General features: G+C 37.9%; 2 protein-coding genes across 7 annotated transcripts in view; both read left to right on the top strand.

Moving 5' to 3' along the window:
- ATP5PF (ATP synthase peripheral stalk subunit F6) overlaps window positions 1-24,899 on the top strand; it is a 411,638-nt gene that overhangs the window by 158,151 nt on the left and 228,588 nt on the right. The window lies entirely within an intron of this gene.
- Window positions 1-24,899, top strand: part of APP (amyloid beta precursor protein) — a 249,330-nt gene that overhangs the window by 130,714 nt on the left and 93,717 nt on the right. For 4 of the 6 annotated variants that reach the window (XM_012764451.2, XM_012764452.2, XM_012764453.2 and 1 more), the window contains exons 6-7: window positions 6,051-6,250; window positions 22,961-23,128. In XM_012764451.2, the coding sequence (XP_012619905.1) occupies window positions 6,051-6,250; window positions 22,961-23,128 (368 nt within the window). The remainder of the gene's footprint in view (window positions 1-6,050; window positions 6,251-22,960; window positions 23,129-24,899) is intronic. The other 2 variants (XM_012764455.2, XM_012764456.2) reach the window with 1 other exon arrangement.

Consider the following 24,899-nt stretch of genomic DNA (forward strand, 5'->3'; position numbering starts at 1 on the left):
CCTTCCTGGACCATCCTATTAGAAATGCTACTCGTGTCTCCCACACACATCTCTAACTGTCACGCATCAGCATATCAGCCCCATTTCCTTTCTCTACAGTACTTTTGAATAATTTCCTTTCTTATTTGCTTATATTGTGCCTCCCCTGCTAATATATACATTTCAGGAAAGTGGGGGCTTTCTCTTTTTTGCTTGTGTACCCCTATCTTCCCACCCCTGTGCCTGGAATAGTACCAGGACTTGGTAAAAGCATAATAAATGTTGCAGATTGAATGACTAGTAGTTGGCTTACAGAGGCATTTAATAGAATGCTTCAGTGGATGGATGAATTTTAATGCACTGCTACTTTCTTGCTCATTATCAGTGTGTGCAAACACATTATCAGTGTGTGCAAACCTCAGTATTCAGCTCGAATACTTACTATCTATTGACTAAAGAAAAAATATCTAATACCCGGGTCTCTGCCGTGTAGCCTACCTCAATGGTCAGACTTATTTCCTTATTATTCCTGATCGTGCATTATATGGATATTCCTGCCTCATCTTTCCACCCACCTTTCGCATCCTACCAGCTCAGACACAGGAATCACTTCTCCTTTGAAATTCTAAAGCATTTACTATGTAGCATGCCTGTTACTATTAATAACACAGCAATTAGTATAGATTCTCTCACCTGGAATAGGCATTCATTAAATGTGTGAGAATGATGACACAGCCTAATTTCAGATTAAGCTTGTGACCTACAATTTACCCTTAATTGCCTGAGTCATGAATTTTTGGTATCTTAATCTTCTGGTTGTCTTCTTAAAACCGACTCCTTAATACAGGGCCCCAGGTGGGCTCTTGAACCCTCTGCAAGACATGCCTTTAACTGTAAATGACAGAAAACCCTTTGAAATCTTTTTACTGAACTGTAATGTACATAAAGAAAAGCACACAGAACACAGGCAATACAGCTCAGTGAGTCGTCATAGCAACACAACCAGGTGGCCAGCACCCAGACCAGGGCACAGAGCCTTGCCTGTCCCCAAAATCCTCTCTCTTGAGTTCTACCAGCCTGGAGGTTTGCTTGTTTTATTAGTTCACCTAAATGGAACTAGATGGCGTGTCCTCTTCTGTTGGGCTTCTAACAGTTCCTTTAAGTGGGAGAGAGACCAGCTTTTTCTTACTTTGTCTCTCTCTCCATTGAAACAGTTACTTAAACCAAAGAGAACAAGCTTCTTTTCTTGTACATTTTCTCCAGTTTTCTGTAACTTCTGATTTTTCTAATCTAACAGCAGTAATTTCAGAAACTGCTTGCCTTTGGGACAAAGTGACTTATCCAGCCATTGTACCTTCTAGTTTAAAGACTCTGGCAGCGCTGAGAATGGAGGTGGGGGCTGTGGGAGTTGTGGGTGGGTGGGGAACCATCTGCTTATCTTTTTGAAATGTTTATTTTATTTTTTCTCTATTCTCGACTCTGGCAGACTCCGGGACAGTCTGTCTTTCCTTCTCCAGGTCTACATATGCGGGTCTCAGCGTCTTCCTGTGGGGACTTGCCCCTCTGGCCGTTCCCCTGGTTGCATTTTGTCACTGACATCGGTTGTTCTCGCTCTTCGCTGGCGACTGCAGGTGTTTAGATCTCGTGATTGTCCACATTCAAACGACCATGGAAATCAGAGCTTTTTCTCTTGTCATTTCCTCTCCTTTGTTTGCCCTACAACAGGAGGAAAAAAGTCAGTCTTAATAGAGACTATGAAAGAATAAACATAGCTTTCTAAAAATTTTATTGAATTTTTTAAAAGACTATTGTTTTAGAGCATGTTTAGGTTCACAGCAAAACCAGACAGAATGTGTAGAGATTTCCCGTGTACTCCGGCCTCCACACATGAACACCTCCCCCTTGTCAAAATCCCCCCCAGAGTGGTGTATGTGTTACACTCAGTGAACCTGCATTGACACACGTGATCGCCCAAAGCTCTTAGTTTACATTAGGGCTCACTCTTGCCATTGTACATCTATGGGTATGGATGGCTGTATAATGACACGTATCCTCTGTTTTAGTATCATACACAGTATTTTCACTGCCCGCCAAAATATCTTTGTTTGGGGATGTTTTGCTCTGTTCAACCCTCCCTCCACCTTAACCCTTGGCAGCCACTGATACTTCTACAGTCTGTAATTTTGCCATTCCCAGAATGTCCTATGGCTTTTGTAGATGCTGTATGGTGAGTTGTTTTCCATGAGTTTAATAGAAAGAAATTAAAAGTGGTATGTGAGTCCAAATCGTTCACTCCCTAACAGGACCATCACCCAGCAACTGCATGAGGAATTATATCAAGGTCAGCCTTTATTTAGAAAAAGAAGGAGAGTCGCCTTTGTGATGTACTCACCAAAGTAAAATCTTGTGTGCTGACACATAAAATTTTATCATCAGTGATTTATTTCCTTGTAGTAGTGTCCCTTTGACCTTCTTAATAAATTCAGATAGTCTTGGGACGGTCAGCATTTTCAGAGAGTTTCCTCATTCTGTAGAAGTGTTTCTCATTGTTAGTGTTTAAAAGCTGTAAAAGCCATCTAGTATAAATTGACAGCCATTAAAGTTTGTGAATGGGGTATGAATCTTCCACCATTTTACCAAGTGATTATTTTATTGTGAGTTACTGGATTGTTTATAAGGAAATTGTGTTATGATGCTCAGTCTGTTTCCATGAACTGCTCCCTCCTTGTGGCTTTTTACACTGTGATCAGCTTTGCAAAACTCACAGAACAACTTTCTGGCATTTGAAGACATAGTGGAAAAGTAATTTTTTTTTCTTTTCGATATTTCCCCTGCCATTCCTGAAAACTGCAGTTAGAAGTTGTAAAGCTGGTGTGTTTGGCATTCTTGGGAAGAGGCAACATCATTGGTATACAGCTGTGTGCTACTGTTTTAAATAGTGTCCAAAAGGATAATTGAATTCATGGACATCTAAATTTAATTTCAGAAATCTAAGCTATGGTAATAAGAACTTGGACCTGAGTTCTCTTAGGCCAAGTAATTTAATTCCTTAGCCAGTTGAACTATTATATATCTCTGTTCTTTGTTATTATGCAGTAAATTGCTCAGGCAGATGCAATGATGGATGGTAGCCATATAATTCAGTCTTTTTCATGGCTAGACACATACCAGAATGCAAATCACATTAAACAGCTGTTTTCATAAGCATGTTTTTGGTTAGGAGCTTTAAGAGCAGCATTCCATTAATAACAGAGAAGGCTGGAGGAGGCACCCGGGGGTGCCCAGACTTGTGTTTTCATCATCCCACCTGGAAGCACGGTGCTGTGTTAACCCTCTATCATATGCTTGGATGTTGTCACTCCAATTGTGGTTCAAGATTGCATGTACATTTCATGGTTTAAGGAGAATGCTGGTTTGATTTATTTGATTTTTCTCCTTGGCTTTCTCTGAATTTTCCACTTAAATTGGAGAACAGTATTGGTGCCTGTGATTTGATTGAATAAATAAGTGATCTGAAACATAATAAATTAACTGATGACATGCATCTTGTTATCTTTTTTTATTCACTGGTAGTCCAGCATTGAGATTTTATAGAAAAGTGCAGGCGGTATACCGGATCAAGTTTAAGACAGCTGAGCAACTGTTAAGTTTAAGATTGTTTTGGAATGTTATCTCAAGTTGTAGACTTTTGTGCAGAGATTCAGGCATCAAAAAATCAATTATTCCACCTCATTTATCTCTCAGCAGATGAAGACTGGTACCATCTGATTATCAGTGCCAATGTTTTCACTTCCTCTTTTCCCCTGTTTATTTCTTCATGGTCTTATGGATATGTTAAAGAAACTAATCAGGGTCTTCTCTGTATTAACACTTCATTTATTAACACATGAATAAGTTATTATTAATCAGTTATTCTGCTTATTCTTTAGCCACATGCTTCCAACTTCTTTGGACATGTTTGTTTATTATCCTCGGATCATATTTAATCAGTGTTAGATTTTCCACTTGGGGATCATACACATTTTTATAGAACTTTTATAAGTCCTTTATGCCATTCATGCATCATATGTGATCACAGGTGTTCCGTGGGGGCCATACACATCTTCATAGGACTTGTATAAAATGTCCTTTAAATTCTGAGTTAATCGAAGAATTCCCGCTAGTGCTGTATTCATCTCTGTATCTTTCCCTTTCACTGTCAGCAAAGGTATTTGTGGCTGTCTTGTTAGACTTTGAACTTTGAATGCCTTTCAGTTTTCTTGAGCCATCTTCCTTGCTGTTGTCCTAGATCATGGAATTGTACTGTTCTCTTTCTTTAACATGTTTGAAATCAGATTTCCTACGTACCACTGTACTCATACTCCCATTCCAACGCTTCATGTTGTGGCTGACTCAGATGCACCAGGTTCCTGTCACTTTTCCCAACAATGATCTCCTTGTTGGCCAGAGCCAGCTCAGGGGTAAGAATTTCCCTCTGCTTTCCCTTTTTTTCTGGGGACATTTCATTGTCAACATAGCAGCTCTTAATCCTTTGACTGTGATGCTGCTTCTCAGATAGACCTGTGGCAGCTGCTCTGGTAGGTTGAAATCCTCTGCCACATCTAGATCTGTTTCCTATATTGGTTTTGCGATCTGATCAAGGACATCTATTTCTCCTGTCCAGCCAGGTGGTATGTGATAGACTTTTCCTACTTGACACTTACATTTTTATCTACATTTACCTGATTTCCACAAGGATTTCTTAATAGGTCTTTTAAATTTTGTTCTAGATGTGTCCTCCTTTTGTCATCCAAATTTGCTGATTTATTAGTTCCCATTGTGCATCGGCGTATAGATATTTAATGCCATAAATATTATTTCTGACTCTCTTCTCAATTATACTGGAGTTAGTGGTTGTCTGTTGCCATTATTGTCAGTATTGCATATTTCGTGGTTCTCAGAATATCGTCCACTGACCACCAGCACTGGTGCCACTTAGGAACTTGTCAGAAATGCAAATTCTCAGGGCTCATCCCAGACACACTGATTCAGAAACTCTGGGGCTACGTTAGAAACAGTAGGTACAGTAGGTGGTACCTCGCGATCTGTGTTTTAATAAGCCTGCTAGGTGGTTGTGATCCTCACTGAAATTTGAGAACCGCTGAAATATTTGATGCTCTACAAAACAGAAGTAATTGGCGAAAGTACAGAGCTCAACTAAATAGTTTCAGTGGGCATCCCTGACCACAGGGCATTAAGCCAGTTAGTTCTTTCCTTTCTGTGTACAGTTTAAACTCTCATTACCGGTTTTTGAACCAGTTTCTACCTACACTTGAATATCTGCCACAGTGCAGGTGCTGTGTGGTTCTTGCATATTCATTATGAGAAGGAATCCCATAACACAGTAAACTCAGTTTTGGTCTCTCCCACTCCTTTTAAATAGACTTTACATTTTGGAGTAGCTTTAGGTTTACAGAGGATTTGATTGGAAAGTACAGAGTTCCCCTCTAAGCTCCCCTTTCTTCCCCGACGGTTTGCCCTACTGTTAACATTTTGCCTTAGTATGGTACAATTAAACCAATATTGATACATCATTATTTACCAGTGTTCCTAGTTTACATTAGAGTTCACTTTTTGTGATGTACATTCTTTGGGTTTTGACAACTGTGTAATGCCATGTATCCACTATTACAGGATCATACAGAATAGCGTCACTGCCCTAAAAATCATCTGTGCTCCATCTGTCCACGCCTCCCTCCCTCCCTCTGAATGCCTTGGTAGGCACTGGTCTTTTTACTGTCTTCATAATTTTGCTTTTTTCCAGAATGTCATATAATTGGAATCGTGTCATACGGTTTTAGCAACTGTGTAAAACTAAGAAGAGCTATGGCCAAGGATAAAGAGTTTCGCAGACCTTCCGAGCCAGGATTCATACTTAGACCTGCTAGCTTTAAGCTTTGTGTGTGTGTGGTTTTTTTTCTCCCGTGTCACATTCCCTCTCAAATTACCAAAATCCCTTCTTGATGATTTTCTTTTTCTTTCCTGCAGTTTGTGTAATTGACTATGATTGTTATTTCTGTTTTCTCTTACAGTGAAGACAAAGTTGTAGAAATAGCAGAGGAAGAAGAAGTGGCTGATATTGAGGAAGAAGCTGAAGATGACGAGGATGATGAGGATGGTGATGAGGTAGAGGAAGAGGCTGAGGAACCCTATGAAGAGGCTACAGAGAGAACCACCAGCATCGCCGCCACCACCACCACGACCACGGAGTCTGTGGAAGAGGTGGTTCGAGGTAATCCACTGTTGGCTTGGGTGCTCCCCCATCCCCCAAGGAAAAGAAAGAATAACTCCAGAGAGTTTGACGTTTCTATCTGCCCTACCACCATTGCCTTCCTTAATCCTCCCCACCAAATTATTTTGTTCCAATATAAGGCTTCTTCTTATGCTTCTTGAATTTTTTGTTTTAACAAGGAGTCTAACTACTAATCTCAGATATCGTGAAATCCTAATAGTACAGTTTGTCTTGTACCTTGTAAATGGCACTTGGCAAAATTGTTCTATAAGACTCCACCTAACTAGGCGTCATCTCATTTGACAGACACTGAGTTAGCTGACTCCTTGTGTTCCCCTGGCAGTGGGTTTTGTTTGCTGCCTCTTTGGCCACGTAGTCTTGTGAGCTTCATGAGGGTAAGGACTGGATTTTACTCAGTATCATTCAGAGTGCCTGGCTCATTGACAGTTTCTGGTAAATCTTAGTTGAGTGAGTAATTGCGGTTAGATTGCATTAAAGAAGGAGATTTAGTGAGTACCACATTATTTCGTGCTATGAAATTTAACCTAGATGATTTGTGTTGCATTTAAATTATTTTATTGGGGAGTATGACAGTGCTTTCTGCAAGAAGATGATGCATTGCTGATATCTTAGGCTTTCTTTTTCGGTTGAATTAATGTTCCTGTTAGAATCTTGTGAACTGAATTAACTAAAAGACTTACTTTTTTTGTCTCCATGAAATAAAAGCAAACATTCAGTTTCTATTAGACAGCCAAATGTTACAATAACTAGTAACTAGTTAGATCAAGTTTCTTAAAGGGTATGTATTTGTTTTGCAGATAGTAAAAGATGCTTCTAGAACTAGATTGAGTGAATATAAACTTAATTGAATTTCATTGTATTGCAAATACTTTTAAAACTCATCCACCAATGGTACGGTATTGTAAGCCTTCCTCTCATTTTATATTAAGGCATAATGATTTCAGCTCTATTGTTATATCAGAACTTAAGATAGGCTACTTTCTCTGCCTGAGATACATTTCCTAATTATCATTGTAACATATCCTGTGCTTTGTTGCATGTTTTTTACAGCTTTTAATTTACATCACATTCATTCATTTTTCAGTATATAACTCAGTGGCTTTAATAAATTTACCAAATTGTGCAACCATTGCCATAATCCAATCATCAACCTAATAAAATCGTTCATACCTATTCACAATTAATCCATGTACTTACCTCTAGCCCCAAGCAACAGTTATTCTACCTTCTGTCTCTATAGAGAAGAGGAAATTAGGTTGGGACCAAAATGGGGAGATCTTCAATTTCAGGCTGGTAGATATGGGCATTAACTGAGTGAGGGTGATTAATTCAATATATATTAATTCAGGACCTACTAAGTACTGCAGATTTTTCCAGTAGACAATGAAGAGATTGTGCTTTGATGTTGTTGGGGTGACCGGTAAACAAGGAGTGACATAATTTATGCACTATGAGAGAATACCACATAAAGTTATGCCCATATTCCAGACCAAGACAGAATTCTCTTGAGAATCCTGTAGCCTTGTTATCTTCTCCATTAGTCCAGTTCTTTTAGCTTAATTATACATGTAGTATTATTAAATACTAAGATGGAACATAGAGGGACATCTATGTTATAGTATTGCCTATAGAAAGGCAAAGGCAGTTATAAGACATTTTTTTTTAATCTCCCAGGCTGGAGGTAAAAAAGAAAACTAGCCTTAAAAAATAACAAATTAATAATTTTGATGGCAAATAAAAGTAAACTTCTAAAAGCAAATCCTGGTCAGTTAGAGGTCCCAAATGTTGATGCCAGAAATAGAAGAACCTTTAATGGGAATCCATCTATTCCATTTCAGACTCCTGAAGTGGATGAAAGCTGTAACTGAGACAAGTCTTTATGGGAATGGGGGCCTACCAGAAACATGTCATGGTACATTGTGCCCTTGTAAGTTAGTTTTTTGTACTCCTAAAGAAATAGAAGTTTGAGGTGCTACCATGCAAGAGATCAGCTACAAAGAACCTTTTCTTTTCCCATCATTGGTGTAGAAGGTGAGTTGTGTTTCTTCCCCAATTGAGAGACAATGCCAATGCCATAGGTGGTTGCTCACTTTGTAAAACTCTCATTGCAAGTAGCTTGCCTCTGTGCTGAAAATAAAAATTAGAAGTGACTTGCTAAGAAGAGATACTGAAGGGAGGCTTACCATCTCATTTTCAGTGTTAATGTTTCAGCACCCGAAAGAAAATGAGATTTACAACCATACTTAGAAAGAAAATTGTTTCATCATTCCCAACATATTGCTACTAATACCAATCCTTAATGTGCTTTCTAAAAAACTCAATACTTTTGTAACTCATCAAAATTTGAAAGAAATAGATAGGGAGAAGAAAATAGAAGACATATCAGCATGGTCATGAAATTTTCTGCCGTGTTGTGTTAGAATCAGTGATACGAAAGTGGGAGATGTCTGTTCTCTGTTATTGATTTCAGAGGAAAAAGGTATTGTTTGAAAGTGAGCACGCTATTGCCAAATCCACCTGGCTTTTGGGTTTATTGTTGTGTCTGGTAGTTAACAAAAAACTTAGATATTGTTGTAGTAGAATAAATCATTACCAATTTGAGTAAAATTATAGTATATTTAGACATTTGCCCCTAGTTTTCTGTTCTTCGAGAAGGGATTTTACACTTCATAAACCCAAGATGTCAGGGTAATTTCTGATTGAGCCATGAATTCTAAACTCCGATTAAACATATTCATTGAATAAATGACATACTCTTTAATTTAATCTAGCCAATTTTGCCTGTCCAGAGTAACTGGGCTTTTCCCCTTATGTTCATTTATTGAGCAAATAGTCGTTGTGCCCCTGCTAATTGTCAAGCACTTTGCTACCATAGGAGGTGTCACAGGGGCAGAGCAGACGTGCTTTCGCCTGCTAGAAGATTATGGCAGGTCCCAGATGAAATTCTTTGTTGTAGATAAAGATTTTCAGGATCACCACTTCCTTTGCTCTTTTAGGCACTGATTCTGTCTTTTAGTCCTTGTAGATATGAGGTGGGAATTTTACTTCCCCATTTAAAACTAAGAGAACAAAGGCCTAGAGAATTTTTTTTTAATCGCTCATGGTCATAACTGGTATGTGGTGAAACCAGCATTTGGACCCAGATTTGCCAGGATATTTCTGCTATACTCATGTCAAAATTATACTTTTACATTTCTTTATAAATCTTCACTAATTCTTTTAACCTGTGTTCCCTTGTACACATATATTCCTTTGCTATAGGTATATGTCCTTTTCACAATTATTTCACACTGCGCATTTCTGAAATTTTAGAAGTCTTATTTATGAGGTTTTTTTGTTTATTGTTTTTGTTTTGTTTTGTTTTGAGACAGGGTCTGACTCTGCACCTCAGGCTAGAGTGCAGTGCCATCATCATAGCTCACTGCAAACTCTAACTCCTAGGCTCAAGTAATCCTCCTGCCTCAGCCTCCTGAGTAGCTGAGACTACAGGCACATGCTACCATCCATGGCTAATTTTTTTTCTATTTTTTGTAGAAACAGGATCTTGCTCCTGCTCAGGCCAGAATTATTATTTAAATCAAAGTAATGATATGGCATCTGCAAATAATAGTAATGATCTGTGGCCATTGGGCCAAAAATGGCCTTTTGCCTGTTTTCTCAGCAAAAGATTTTATTAGGGTACAGCCAATCCTATTTGTTTACATATTATCTATGGCTGCTTTCCTGCTGCAGAAGCAGAGTTGAGCAATTGCAAAAGAGACCATGTGGCCTATAAAGCTGAACACATTTTACTATCTGGTCTTTACAGAATAGTTTGCTGATCCCTAATACTGACTATAAGGACATGACTATGAAGTTCATATATTTCAGATAAGACCCATATCATGTTAATTTCTTTAAGGTAGTTTTCTTACAGTTAGAGGCAGACTAGTATAGTGTTTAAGAAGGAATTTAATAATTTTATGGCCTTGAGCCAGTTAAGTAACCTATCTTTCATGTGTGCAGTGTAGGTGGCAGTGTTACCTTGCATGTTTATAGTGGGAATGACTTTAAATAATCTGTGTTCAGCACTTACCATAATTCCTGGTAAGCATTCAGTTTTCAATTTGTTTTACAAGCACAGGCTGCCCAGATTGGAATCTTTTCTCCACAGCCTACTGACAGTGTAAATTTGTGTAAATCAAATAACCTTTAATCTTCATTGCTTCCTTTTATAAAATGGGTATTAATGTTACCTACCTAATATTTAACTATTCTGTGAAGATTAAATTAAGGAAGTCATGGGAAACGCTAAGCATAGTTTTTGATATACAGTAAGTGCTCAGTTAACTTTAGCTGCTTTCTCAGTTATGGTTATAATCACCATTCCTATCCTCCATTGTATTCTGAACATTAGAGAACTAATGATTACTGCTAATCAAGAGTACCAAAGGTGAGCCCACACATTGACTTTTAATTATAAAAAGCATAAATGTGACCAGTCTGTATCTACTGGCATAATAGAACTAATTTTTTTGAATTTTTAATTATTATGAGTATGTAATAGTTGTGTATCTTTATAGGGTACATGTGATGTTTTAAAATAGACATACAGTGTGAATTAATCAAATCAGGGTAATTGGGGTATCCATCACCTCAGGCATTTATTGTTTCTTTGTATTAGGAACATTCCAATTTCACTCATTTAGTTATTTTTAATAGAGCTGATATTTATAGACGTTATGTAATGATAAAAAAACAGCTCAAACTCTGTTTCTTGCTTAAAATGTTTTTCTGAGTATATGTTATATATTAAAGTATCTGCAGTCAAATTTTATGTCCAGCTAAAAAATTGACCAAGATAGTATTAAATATCTCTGCATTTCAAGATAGAGTTTCATTTCTTATGGGTATTTTAAACCTCATGGAAGTTCTTCTATGAAATAGACAGAGGCACTGATATAGGTGGCTCTTTTACCATCTCATAGGATGATGAAAGCTAGAAAGTTTGATCTGAATGTTGCTTACCTTGGTTCAAATGATTGACCTTGGCAGAATTAAATTATTATTGTTCTCCTTCTGGTGACCATTAATCTGGGAGAAGCACCATTTGATTTACTGCTGTACATTTTACCAGTATCAACAAGGCATTTCAAGGTATCGGCCATTGCATTGGTTGTTGCGGACACCAGGACATGAATAAGGTGGCTTGCTCAGGATGCTTCTAGCCATATTTGCACAGTCCTTGAGAGGGCTGAGTCCCCCTGAACTGGCTAAGAAGAAACTTTGGCAGCGTGGAGGAAAAAGGAAGTGCCCAGCCTGGGGGTGGAAGTTTTCACCTAAGGCATCATGGAGAAGGTGGCATTTGAGTGATTATAAATTAAGAACAGGGATTTATCAGGTGATAGAACACCAAATAGAATGAATCTACTAAGTATTTCAAATAAATCAGAATAGCTTGTGTTGATCTCAAGGGTAGAAGAAACACACCTTAGCTTGAATTCTCATATGTCTGTTGTTACTTGTTTGTAGTGAACATGACACAAAGTCACCTCTAATTCACCAACAGGATTCTTGCATATCATTCATATCTAACTTTTCACAAAATTTTATTATTATTATCATTATTATTCATTTAGAGACAAGGTCTTGCTCTGTTGCCCAAGCTGAAGTGTAGTGACACGATCATAGCTCTCTGTAACCTTGAACATCTGGGTTCAAGCAGTCCTCCTGCCTCAGGCACTGAGTAGTTGGGACTATACAGCTGTATGTCACCACACCCAGCTAATTTTTAAAAAACTTTTTTTAGAGATGGGATCTTGCTGTGTTGCCCAGACTGGTCTGAAACTCCTGGCTTCAAGCAATCCTCCCTTCTTGGCCTCCCCTGGTGCTGGGATTATAGGCATGAGCCATTCCACCCAGTCCTCCTCCATGTTTTGAGTAAGGTGGATAGGATTTAATCCTACCCTAGCCCAGATTGTAGCATGCCTTCTAATGATGTGGAGAGAACTGGTGTCAGCACTAACCATAGATGTGACAGGTGGCAGCCTGTTATTGAGTGCCCCAGAGCATGGCAGCCATTGATTTCGAGGTGTTTGATACACACTTTTATAGAGGCAGAGTGAAGCAGGGCATTGATATGTATCTTTCCATATAGTTTAATGGTCTCAATGTAGAAAGGCCACTCTGATCATTAGGTTGATTAAAACATGAGACTAAGGAGGAGAGCCATGTAGACTTGTGTGTGTGCATGCACACGTACATCATTTTCTATTTTTTAGTATCAACTTTCTTGAGATATAATTTGCATACCATAAAGTATAGAATCCAGTGGTTTAATATATTCCCCAAAATCTGTATTGCCTTTTGGAAAATTAGATTTTTGAACTTGGTTTTGCTTGCAGGTTTACATGGCTAAGAGTACCTAGTTATTTTTCACCTTGCATTTCCACACTGTTTTACTCATGTCAAGTTTCTGTAATTTGCCGTTAGAATAACTGAAGTAATCAGCTAATAATACAATTATATCTGAATTTTTAAAAAATAAAAAAATAATTTCTATCCAATTTAACAAAAAGCCAAAAACCAGATTTTTAAAGAATACTAGTCTTTCTCATGTTTTTCTCCAAATCAGTTGCTTTTAAAAAATTATGCAAATGCCTTAGGCACAATTGTACATCTACTCAAGAGTTTGCAATTAAGAAAAAAATTAAATCTAAAAAAAGAAATCCAGCAGGTTAGGGAACGATTCGTTTAAATGTGCATACATTTTCATGGGCACACCTTGTTAGCTATTCCACGTAGCTAAGATCAAGTAGAGGCGTAGATTCCTTGGCCAGGTAGCAGAGCTGTGGGTTTTAATGGAAACCTTTAGTTCCATTGCAGAAAAATGAGTTGTTTCTGGAATTTTTAAAAGCAGAGTGGATTACAGCCTAAATGTCTGCTTCTCTCAGTCTTGGACCTTTTTTGCCCTTTTGAAAATTCATCTTTGGTTTCCAGCCACCTCTTCCAATGTGTCTGACCTTTGCGATTCTGCTAGAAGAGTGAAAAGTCAAGGGCAGGCATGACTGAATGAGTCTCCTATAAAAATGATGCTTGGGAAAAACTCCTCAGCCTTCAAAACAGCAGTCTGCATTTTAAAAATAAAGGGACTCTCCTAAGGTAAAAAAGGAGTTTAGGGCAGAAGAAATCTTTGCACTGTGTGTTTTTTTATAATGGTAAGACTGCTCAGGTGTTTTAACTATGAGTTAGGGTTATCTCTTTCTTGAATTTATGTATGTTCTTGTTTGGTATAATTTCTGAGACAGAATATGAAAATATCACAGAACATGGATAAAAATTTCATGTTGCTTGCATGTGATTTTTAGGTTCTTGATGTTTCATGATAGAAGCAAAGAAAGGTCTTGCTGGCCAATTCTCATGATCCTGTCTATTTTGGAAATGTGCTAGCTTTTGTTACCCAGGAATTCTGAGGTCTTGGTGACTGCTGCACAGTAGCCTTGGTGGGCAAAATTACTAAACTGCAACATGAATCGTTCTGGATTTGCTTGGGCTATGGCAGCGTTTCTCAACTTCTGCACTATTTATGTGTGGGGCCAAATAATTCTTTGTTGTGGGGGACTGTTCTCTCCATTGCAGGATGTTTAACAGCATCCCAAGCCTCTGCCCACTAGATGCCAGTAGTTTTGATGACCAGAAAGGTCCCTGGGAGGGGCTAGGAGAAAGAATCTCTCTGTTTGCAAAACACTGGGCTATGGTTGTTGAGGTCTGTGGTGATGACCAGCTTTAAATACATGAACAGAGTAATACTTGTACAATACTGTGTCTCATCTCAGTGCCAGCTATAACTCCTAACTCAGTGCTTTGCCCATTGCAGGTAGCCAGTGAACATATTTTATTGGATAAAAATAAGTAAAATAAAGAAAAATATGATAGTGACAAATATGATAAGTACACATTTAATAAGGTAAAAGCAGCTATTTGATGTGTTATGTAGCCTAGTAGCTTTATTTAGGGATAGAAAATAACACAAAATGTTGACTGAAAATATTGCATATGCATATTTGCCACATAGCGAGTTATGAAGGTAAACTGCCTTCCTAATTTTGTTTTTTATTTTTATGAAAGAAATTCACTCTCCTCTGGTACATCGTTATAAAATAGCAAATTGTGGTTAGCATCTGTATTGTGACCAGGGACACTGCTGTTCTCAGCTGGAGTCTGCTGGTTCTTTCCTACTGGGGGTTGTGACAAGCAGCCAGTTAACAGGGAGAGGTGGACATGCTCAATCTCCCCCAGAAGAGGACATGGAACAGCAAGACCATTCTTCAAACTCTAACTTAGATCTAGAAGCATCCCTTTTTTGCGAGAACAGAAATGCCATCAAACCCTTTCTTTACAGAAAAGTAGTACAGAAAAGTACATTCTAAGCCCTTGATTTTATCTCAGCTTTCTTCATTATTTTTTCCCAAATAAAAATAAAAGCTTTGGTATTTCTAATGTTCTGGCATGTTAAAGGAATGATGTCACTTGAATTCAGACTTCTGAGAAGTCTGATGTTTTCATATAATTAAGATGAGTAAGAGAATTATTATCTTGTATTGGATTTAAGGCAGTGTGCTGTTTTAATGTTATGTAAGACAGGACAGAACTACAGATTAAAATAAATAAGTATGGGTGATCTGTTCACATTAACTTTTTTTTTTTTTTTTTTTTTGAGACAGAGTCTCACTTTGTTGCCCAGGCTAGAGTGAGTGCCGTGGCGTCAGCCTGGCTCACAGCAACCTCGATCTCCTGGGCTCAAGCAATCCTACTGCCTCAGCCTCCCGAGTAGCTGGGACTACAGTCATGCGCCACCATGCCCGGCTAATTTTTGTTTTTAATATATATTTTTAGTTGGTCAATTAATTTATTTCTATTTTTGGTAGAGACGGGGTCTCGCTCAGGCTGGTTTCGAACTCCTGACCTTGAGCAATCCGCCCGCCTCGGCCTTCCAAAGTGCTAGGATTACAGGCGTGAGCCACCACGCCCGGCCCCCCACATTAACTTTTTGAGATGTATAATTTAGTCTCTAGACTCTACTAGTTTATGTTGTATCTCTCTTTTCCCAAATATATGTGGACTTCTTTCAGTAAGCCAAAACCAGTGCAACTTTTACTAATTCTTTCCCTCTGGTCCTTTTGGAAAGTGGAAGTGATCCATAGGTCTAGAGTGGGGCTTGAGTCCTGGGTGATGCTGATCCTGCTGGTCCATGGACTGACTGTACTTTGAGAAGTAAACTTTAGTAGCATCTCCTGCCCTCTATATGGTGTAGATTTGGGGCATTGAGACAGGGAATAAGAAACTGAAAAGGAAAACCGATTTGTGTCTCTAGTTTTGACATTTCAACTGCATTTAAAAGATTTGGTTGATCACATTGCTTCTCAGTGTGATCCATTCAAGAGGATTTAATATCCATTCAAGTCACCCAAGGCTCTTGCTAAACATAACTCCTGAGTCCATAGATCTAGAATGGGGCTTGAGTCCTGGGTGACGCTGATCCTGCTGGTGCCTGGACTATACTTTGAGGAGTAGACTTTAGTAGCACCTCCTGCCCTCCATGTGGTGTAGATTTGGGACATTGAGACAGGGAATAAAGAAACCGAACAGGAAAACCATCCTTGTAGATGGTGTGATTGTTCTTAGTATATTAGCAAATGTCACTAAGCGTGAGAGAATCCTGAAATGTTTACCCACTGATCCTTTTTTTTTAAATAAAAACCCCAAGACCAAGGAAATTAAGAAACTCTCACAGTCTCCCTACATAGATAATTGCTACTAGTTTCATTTGTGTCCCTGTTTTTCTTACTGGCATGGTGGTGTAGCCAACTCCTACTATCCTGTAAAAGCTGATTATTACAGCATTGAGGAATTTGTGAGCCACAGCCATTGGTAGCTTGCAACACCAGTGGTGGGAGTATTTACACCATGGGAATTGGCATGCTCTGTACCTCTGAATGTTCTGTTTTTTTGTATTTCTGGAGAAAGCTAATTTCCCAGGATATTCCTGCCTCTTATCCAATAAGAAAAATCACTTTTACTTATTTTCCCATACAGGACAGACATATCTTATTCAGAGTTTGAGCTTCTGGTTAATACTCTGTTGCACTTCAGACTAAACACACAGTTCAGTGAAGAGCAATTTTATTCCCATAACAAGCAGGAAACAAAGGCTGAGGAAAAATCATAATGATACCGTTTTGTGAATGTTCACTAACAGCACCATCGTGAGAATACTGATTAGTCTAAATACTTTACAAGTAAATCTCCTTCAGGTGGCATTTTATAAATAATCTTTCATCATGGAAGAGATGTGAGAATTGGGTCAGGTATAATTAGAATGACAGATGTATTGGCTAGCCTTAGAGAATTAACACAATTCAGTAAAAAGACTAGGCAATTGCAGATATCTTCTAGAGACTTCCGTGACAAATTAGCACCCATCATCTCGTTTCATTACCATGCACAGCTGTTTGCATCATTTGTTTGTATTTCAATCCATATTTGGAGCTTAAGTGAGATTTGTCATAAGACTTCAGTTCAAGCTTGCTTGCCTAATTTTACATGCTTCTGTTTAGTAAAATATGATTACTAGGTCATAAATATTTCATCATTTATTGCCCTGATCAGAGTTTTCTAAACATGTTTTTTGATGACTACTTGCTAATATGTGCAAGCATGTGATAAATACTCTTTTCTATTAAAAGTACATGATTCTGGCATTGGGAAAAACTCATTCTTAAAAAATAACTAGTTTTTTAGTATGTCGACTGTTAAATTTTTTCATTTATAAGAATCAAACACAAATTTGTCTACTTATTTCTTCAACAAGTTTGGTTCTAATAACTTAGGCTCATAAAGTGTCACCATATAGTAACATTTAGAATTGCAGCAGTAACTTTATCAAGCATAAAAATGAATTTGTTTTAATTATAGCGAGGTCAGCCTTTTTCATTATTAATGGATTGAATGACTAAACAGGTAAATCAAAATTTATTGGAAATTTTGAAGATACATATAGATAGTGGATTTCAATACTTATATCCTGATTTTCATTTTATTTCACCATTATATGAAGCAGGTAATTTATTACAAAGAAAAACAATATTTGTCATCTTACATTTGCTCTTTCACTCTACTTTAAAATTGGAGGAAAAGAGTACAAGATATATAATTTTCAATTCAAGGAAAGGAGATATATTCATTATATGTGTGAAGTTTAATTGAGCATGTATTCTTTTAGAATACAGAGAAATTCATGTTAATAATGTTTTGGGTTTTTTTAAACTTCAGAATATATAATGTCCAGCTTTCTTAATATAAATATGGTTTAGTTATTTAGTTCGATTATTCAAGTGATTTCTTTCTCAAAATTCCAAAATTCAAAACTTACATACAATACAGTTTGATTTCACATAGGCTGAGAATAATTGAAATTCAATTATTAAAATTGAAATCATAATAAAATGCTTTACATTCTAAAATTTATCTTTAGTGCTCTACTTAAAGCTATTTGCTAATCTATTAACTTTGCTTTGTAAGAAAGCATTAGAATTATCATACATTTGAAAGTGGAAATTTTCTCCCCATCCTCGTTGCCAGTTTCATAACTGTCTTCATGCTGAATTTGTTAAAAAGTGTAGAATTGGCTTTCAAACGTTGATTGTCCACAAAAAAAAAAAAACTTTGCTCCAATTTGAAATTCCTATTCAGAGTTAATTTTTTGTGGTTGAGCTTTATTTTTTGAACAGCAAGTTTATATAATGCAGAAAGCTTTGGCTTCGCTTCTGTATCGTATTTTGTATTATATTGATTTTTAGAAAATGGATTGTAGTGTGGAAACCAGCACAGATCTCAGCAAGGGTTTCCCTTACAAAGATTTAAAATGCATGGAGTTTGGTTAGAAGCACATAAGTGTGCTTTCTGTTTTGTGTACACCAGCATTTCAATTTATAAAATGGTGTTTTGGGCTTGAAGGGTGAATATAGTTGTTGTGCAAGAAAAGATAATCCTTCCTTGCTAGCAGAGTTCAGCTAAGAGAATATTAGAAAACATATTTGTGATCTTAAAAGTTTAAGAGGTTGACTATGCATAAGCAAAGATTGTCATTCCTTAGATGTTCATGTGAGTTTGTGTAACAAATGTTTCTGTGTGACATTTCTCTTTGAGAAATATCACTGCCTCTATTTTTCTGTCTGGGCAAATTTTCTCCATTATTATCTATAATATTTACTTCGAATGAAAATGAAGGTGGATGAGAATTCAAAAAATGTTTAACAAAGCATTTTAAAATCTTACTCTTTTTATTTATTAATTTTAGATTTTGAGAAGATAATAAACATGAGAAAAGGAAGACAAAGTTTTTTTTGTTTCTTAAATTTATTTTTTTCAATCTTATTTTTAAGTGACAAATAATTATATATATTATATATATGGAAGGTGCAGTTTTAATTTTCAGATGGGAGTCAGTTATATAATCTCTAATTAGGCATGCTCTATATTTAGTGGATGACATTGTAAATGGTTTTCCACCGAATGATAATAATAATTAACATGATGAAACAGGTTTTTTTGTTGAATTTTTTTAGCAGTTTCTGTAGATTAGGAAAGAAAAAATTATCCTATTGAGAAAAATAGAAAATCATGTAAATACAAGCATTTGAAATCTCTCTTGATTTTTTTTTCCCCTCTGAATATAGTCATTTAGCTTATAAATGATATATTTCAGGTCTCATCGCTTTAAATCACTTCTACTTGGTTAGAATCTTGAATTGTTAGATTCCCTGGTTATTTCCCATTGCTAGAAAGGAATTTAAAAGAAATTTTCTCAAACTGAGAATTGTAGTCCTTTGGGGGACTTAATTTTAAGTGATAAGAGAGTCAAGGAGACAAGAATAAAATTCTAAGGCAAACTGAGCTACCAACATTCCTCTTCTTTGTTTTGTTTTGTTTTTAGGTGAGGGTTTTTGTTTTTACTTTTTTCATATAATTGTAGATTCATGCAGTTAAAAAAATTAAAAGAGACCTTGCATGGTCTTCACCCAGTACAATGTCACAACTATGAATTTGACATTAATTCCTTAACTCTTCTTAACCAAAGTATGTGCTCTTTTTCTCTACCTGTTCTCTTCTGAGTCTCTCTGACCATTTCTTATATGCTTTTTAATACTGTGTGTAAAAGCATTAGCATCATACTTTCCTAGTGCAGACCTTAGTTATACTGCAGCTTGTTTCAGACCAAGTAACAGTTCTCTTTTCTACTGCGTGGACAATTGTTCTGGAAAGATAAAGGATTAGAGAAGAGGTCAGAGAGACCAAATAGTTGTGTGCCCTACAGTAGAGTAGGAGATAATGGTGTGTGAGGGAGGATAAGTAATCCAATTCTCTGAGTCCTCTCTGAAATCAGCTTCTCTGCTCTAGAAAGTTGATGTTGTAGTCAGAGCCTTGAGGAAAAGCGATGGGAAGTGCCAGAGAGTTAGCTAATCAGTGATGCTCATAATTGGGGGGGTTAGAACGAGAAACTCTTTCACCAGGACAGGGGTTCATGTTATGGAAGGCCTGTCTGGGCTCTGTCTAGTACTGTTGCAGGTGGGATATGCTCCTCCATGGTAGCTGCTGAGAGCCAGCTGGATGAGGTGGCTGTCTTTTAGAGATTGAGAAGTGACAAAGAAACACCCTTAGTCCTTGTTCTTCCAGGCTCACACACGTTGAATCCTCAGTATGTTAGGTAGTTGGCGTTAGATTAATGCAGTGTTATGCCTACCCAGGGCCACATTTTCTCAGCTGTCCTTTTGTATGTGAGTACTTGTAGAAGTGCATGCTGTTGCCCACAGTGCCCCCACCCTGGACTCCACCAAGGTCGTTGACACTATTTGGGGGTATTCAAAGTCAAGAGTGCCAACAGCCCTAACAAGGTCAGGAGAGCCAACCCAACACTCCCCAAATGGAGATTATCTCACTCTTTTCTTGACCTTTTCAGAAGGAAGGAATCGAGATTTTTCTTACACCTGGAGACTACAGTAAGAGTTGTGTGTTCATCGTGTAGTTTATTCTGTTTACTTAGTTGACATATGAATGGATTGGCCTGGTTTCTACAAATTAGCTGCAATAAAGGTTTCAGAGCTATTTTAGAATGGGGCAGAAGTAAAATAAAAGTGAATGTATCATGCGTTTCACTAGCAGGAGAGGAAAATGATAATATATTATAGCATATATATATATATATTATATATATAATATATTATATCCAGAACCCATTTGGGTTCTGGACTAGGAGATTTTTGCCTTTATTAGAAATAAGAAATTGTTACTAGGTCACATGCATGGGGAAATGTATATAACCTCCTTTGAGCATCATTTTTTAATTTCATTACTTAACTTGTACCACCCAGGATTCTACTGCTTTTCCTTAGCACATAAAAAAGCTCATAAAGATAAGTGTCCTACACTTGTACAGATGTGACGTCCACAATGGGGCTTGTGGCAGAGAAGTAACAGAAGACACATATTCGGTGCTGTAAGATGACACATATTTGGTGCTAAGTGTGAGGATGGGCATAAATTGTTAGGGCGTGGTGAATTTTGTTGCCAACACTTCTATGACTATGGGTTGGAGGGACTCCACATCTCCACTGGTAGCAGTGGCCACAGTGCTTGCAGTCCCAGTGCCAACTCCAGCAGCACAGGCTCAGCAGCCACTGTGGCCTTGTAGCCTTGTTGGCATTAACACTGCCTCAGGAAGAGATTAAATAATAGGTATCAACATGTCTTAGAAACATGAAAGAGCATATGCCGTGAACATGTACAGATGAGTGAAGGAGATGCAGAGAAGAAGGCAAAAGCCAACCTGCAAATGTTGGTTACAGCTGAGGGAGAAGATACAGTCCAGGAGTGGAGACTGCTGATGCCTGTGGTTGGCAGAGCTCCCACAGCTGGAGTCTGGCTCTCAGCTCTGCAGTCCAGAAACTGCTCTGTCAGTAACTCAGAGGGGATATGGCTCCCAAAACCAATTCACCCTTTGTAAGTTAGGATGCCAGTCTTACAATTTTAGAGGATAAATAAAATTGCCAAGTGGGTAGGAGACTTGTATCATCAGGTCTGCTGATTTTCATCCTGCAGAATTCTATACAGAAAGCCAATTCAAAAGATGTGCTTGGGGAATGGGGACTTTCAAAGCAGCAGTACTGAATGGAATGGCCTTATGATGGATGATAGTGAGCTTAATGCTCTGGAAGCCAAACGTTTCCATCTGGAAACCATCCCAAGAGAGTCAGATCACCTTAGATATCTGTTACATGAGGCATTTCTCCTGCAAAGTGTTTGACTGTCACCTTCTGGGCTCAATGCTGACTGTTCCTACTCTGTTGACAACATTATGCTGGTGGCAACTTCTGGTTTTGCCAGCACTTTATTGCATCTGCCACAAGAGCAATGTGTGTAGGGAGTTATTATGATAGCTCCATTTATGTTGACACTGTGGGTCTTTGTCTTTGATCAGTTGATTAGAATCAATCTGTTGAATATTCCTAACTTGCAAGGTCTGGATCCATGCGTGGCTTTTATCTTTCAGAAAGGTATCTTTCCCTTGGCATGTTAGTAAAGCTAAGAATAAACAAGACATCTGTGTGTGCTAAGGCATTAACCTAGCAAGGGCAGGACACAAACCCAGAGGGAGAATTGGAGCTGTTGTTTCACTTCCAACAAAAATGGGATGTACATGGGAGGTAGAGTTCTAATTCTATTCATAATAGAATCATAATCATATGTGCTTCCATATGTTGCACACTTTGTGAATGGAATTGGATGGGTTACTATGCTTTTGAGTCAATCGGGAATTATGAAACTGATCTTGGGGAGGGTGGCAAGATGTGTTTGCAGGTAAGATGTGTTTTAATGTAAAACAGTGCATGTGTGTATTAACAAATTACAGTTGGTGGACTGTGTTTTATTGTCTGGAATGTGTCTGTCCAAGGTTCATATAAATATGTAAAACATACAAATAATACATGTTTTCATATATATCTAGTATATATGTATTAAAATATATTAATATTATATTTAAAACATATTTTAATGTACAAATAAAATGGTCTTAGAGTTAATGTTATCTACTGTAAGTCATATTTACAGATATTACAGGTTTTCAGATATAGTCAGTAGACAGGCTGTCTCTCCCCAAAACTGGAAAACATTAAAAATATGCATGATTAATTTTATACTCAAGTGAAGGTGATTATTAAGAAAAACAATCTATTGCATGTGAGAACTTAAACTTTTTCATCACAACCAAACAGTCGCGCAGAGTTGACTTTTTAAAAGTTTATTTTTTATAATGGGGGATTGTTTTGATGTGCAGACACCTTCCGTCATTTAATATTCATTCATCTAAAAGCAGCCAAATGATCTTTTCACTTCCTGCAGGAATCTTTTTATTACTACTGAGCACTGTGCTCATAAAACCAGTGGAGAATACCCTGCTTTGTTTCAGAGGTACCTCTCCAGTCCTGGTGGGTAATTAAATTTCTCAGTCAGTGTTGGGTAGATGCTGCCTAATGAACCCAGTCCAGGTCAGCGCTGGGAAGATTAGTACATAGGACAAGAAACGTGTGTACATGAACAGCGAGACGGTGCCTTTTCATGCTAAATGTGGTTCCCCACATCTCCTCTGATTAGAGGTGTGCTCTGAACAAGCCGAGACGGGGCCATGCCGAGCAATGATCTCCCGCTGGTACTTTGATGTGACTGAAGGGAAGTGTGCCCCGTTCTTTTACGGCGGATGTGGCGGCAACCGGAACAACTTTGACACGGAAGAGTACTGCATGGCCGTGTGTGGCAGCGTCAGTAAGTGGACCCTTCTTCGAGCCTGGCCACCTTTCGTCTCTCTTGCCACTGACTCTGCTCTTTGTAACAGATTGATTTTCCTGGTTCTTGGGAATGAGCCTGTTGCTACCACTAACCACATTTCTATCGACTTCTCTAATTGCCCAAAGTCTCCGCAGTATGTTCAATCATGAGCACACCTCTCCGTCTTTCTCTAATAAAGCATGGCCATGGATGTGTTCCTCTACTACCTGTGGTAGATACGTCTTGCAATCTGTAGGGACTTTGGAGTGCTTCTCTTTATGACAAAGCTAGAGTGGCTGTTTTGTCTTCTGCAGCCGTGTCTGCAAATGCATATTTAATGTGTTTGTCTGTGTACATATATGTTTGTGTTTATGCATGTGCACTACTTGTGTAAATACCGTCTACCTCTGGAAGCCTGGCTGACGAAGCTTGGATTGCATTAACAAACGTGTATGGCTGTGATGAATATCTTTCGGTTTTTTCTTAACGTGTGTCTTTTAATGTGATAATGAGGGAATGGGACTGAATTGAGCTCAGGCAGCTCATGTGCCAGAGTGTAGAAATGCCCATGGTTGCCCTTGAGCTGGGCACACAGACATGTGCAATGTCAAGTTTCCATGTCCTTTTTGGAAAATAGAAGGAAACTCTTAACGTTAGAAACTTTCCATGACATAAGGCTCAGGGAATATAATTTTAAAAGCCTTTTTCTTGAATGTTAAACTTTTCATAATTCTGGAGGATAAATATATGAAGTCATGGTGACTTAACTGCAATGTGAAACTGGACCCTGAACAGATAAATTCTCAGGAGGTAACATACCAAATATATGAGACTTCTGCTATTGTTAGCAGCCTTCCAAAGTTAAATCCCCAATTTTATTTATTTGTTTATTAATTTTTGTTCATGTATAGGAAGTTTGGACTACTCAAGAAGTAATTGCTCAACTTGATTAACTAAAGATGAAACTCAGTAGTTGTGCATTTCTTCTTTGAGAAACTCCTGCCTTTTCTCTCCTGTGTTGCAAGGGTGGCAGCTACCATTTCCTGCCTGGCATTCTGAGGATTATATAAATTATTTTCCAACTGGATTATAGGATTAAGCAAAACAGCAGAAGGACCTGCACCATTAAGACCTTCCATTGTGAAGGAGCCCAGTATCTAAGTGGAATCTAATGGAAAAGTTCCTGTTGGTCTCCTGCCATTGCCTGTGAATGAGATGACTCTACTTCAGTTCTGTGTGTGAACAGGTGTAGGAACTGGTAACCCCAAGGTGTTTTTTTTGTTGTTGTTTTTTTTTCTGGCTGTGATTGGATAATTGCAGCTTCTAGCTCAAATGACTCTCTTCTTCAGTTTCAAACAAAGAAGTCAATTAGGTCAGGTAATAAGAACACAATGAGGGGATTCTGTCGCTTACAGCCCTGAGAACAAAGGGCTCTTATTACAGTGATTCTAACTGGTTTAGTAGCTCAGGGCAATCTCCTGGCAGATTTCCAACATTTTTCTTTCTTTCCCAGAGGTGGATTTATTTTCTGGAATATCACATATTTTGGTAATAAGAAAGAGGTTTGTTTGTTTTTAATTACGAGCAGTGATGAACTTGCCTTGAGAGTTAGAAGCTATCCCCTTACTTCATCCCAGCACTGCCCTTTCCCTCCCTCTCCCCCTCTCCTTTTGATCCGTTTGGGCTGGGAATAAGCAGTGGGTCTGGTGAAGGTGCCCTGGACGGCACACGCTTTGCTGAATGATTTGCAAAAAGTAGATGCTTCCAA

The sequence above is a fragment of the Microcebus murinus genome, chromosome 1 (assembly GCF_040939455.1).
Source record: "Microcebus murinus isolate Inina chromosome 1, M.murinus_Inina_mat1.0, whole genome shotgun sequence".
NCBI lineage: Eukaryota > Metazoa > Chordata > Mammalia > Primates > Cheirogaleidae > Microcebus > Microcebus murinus.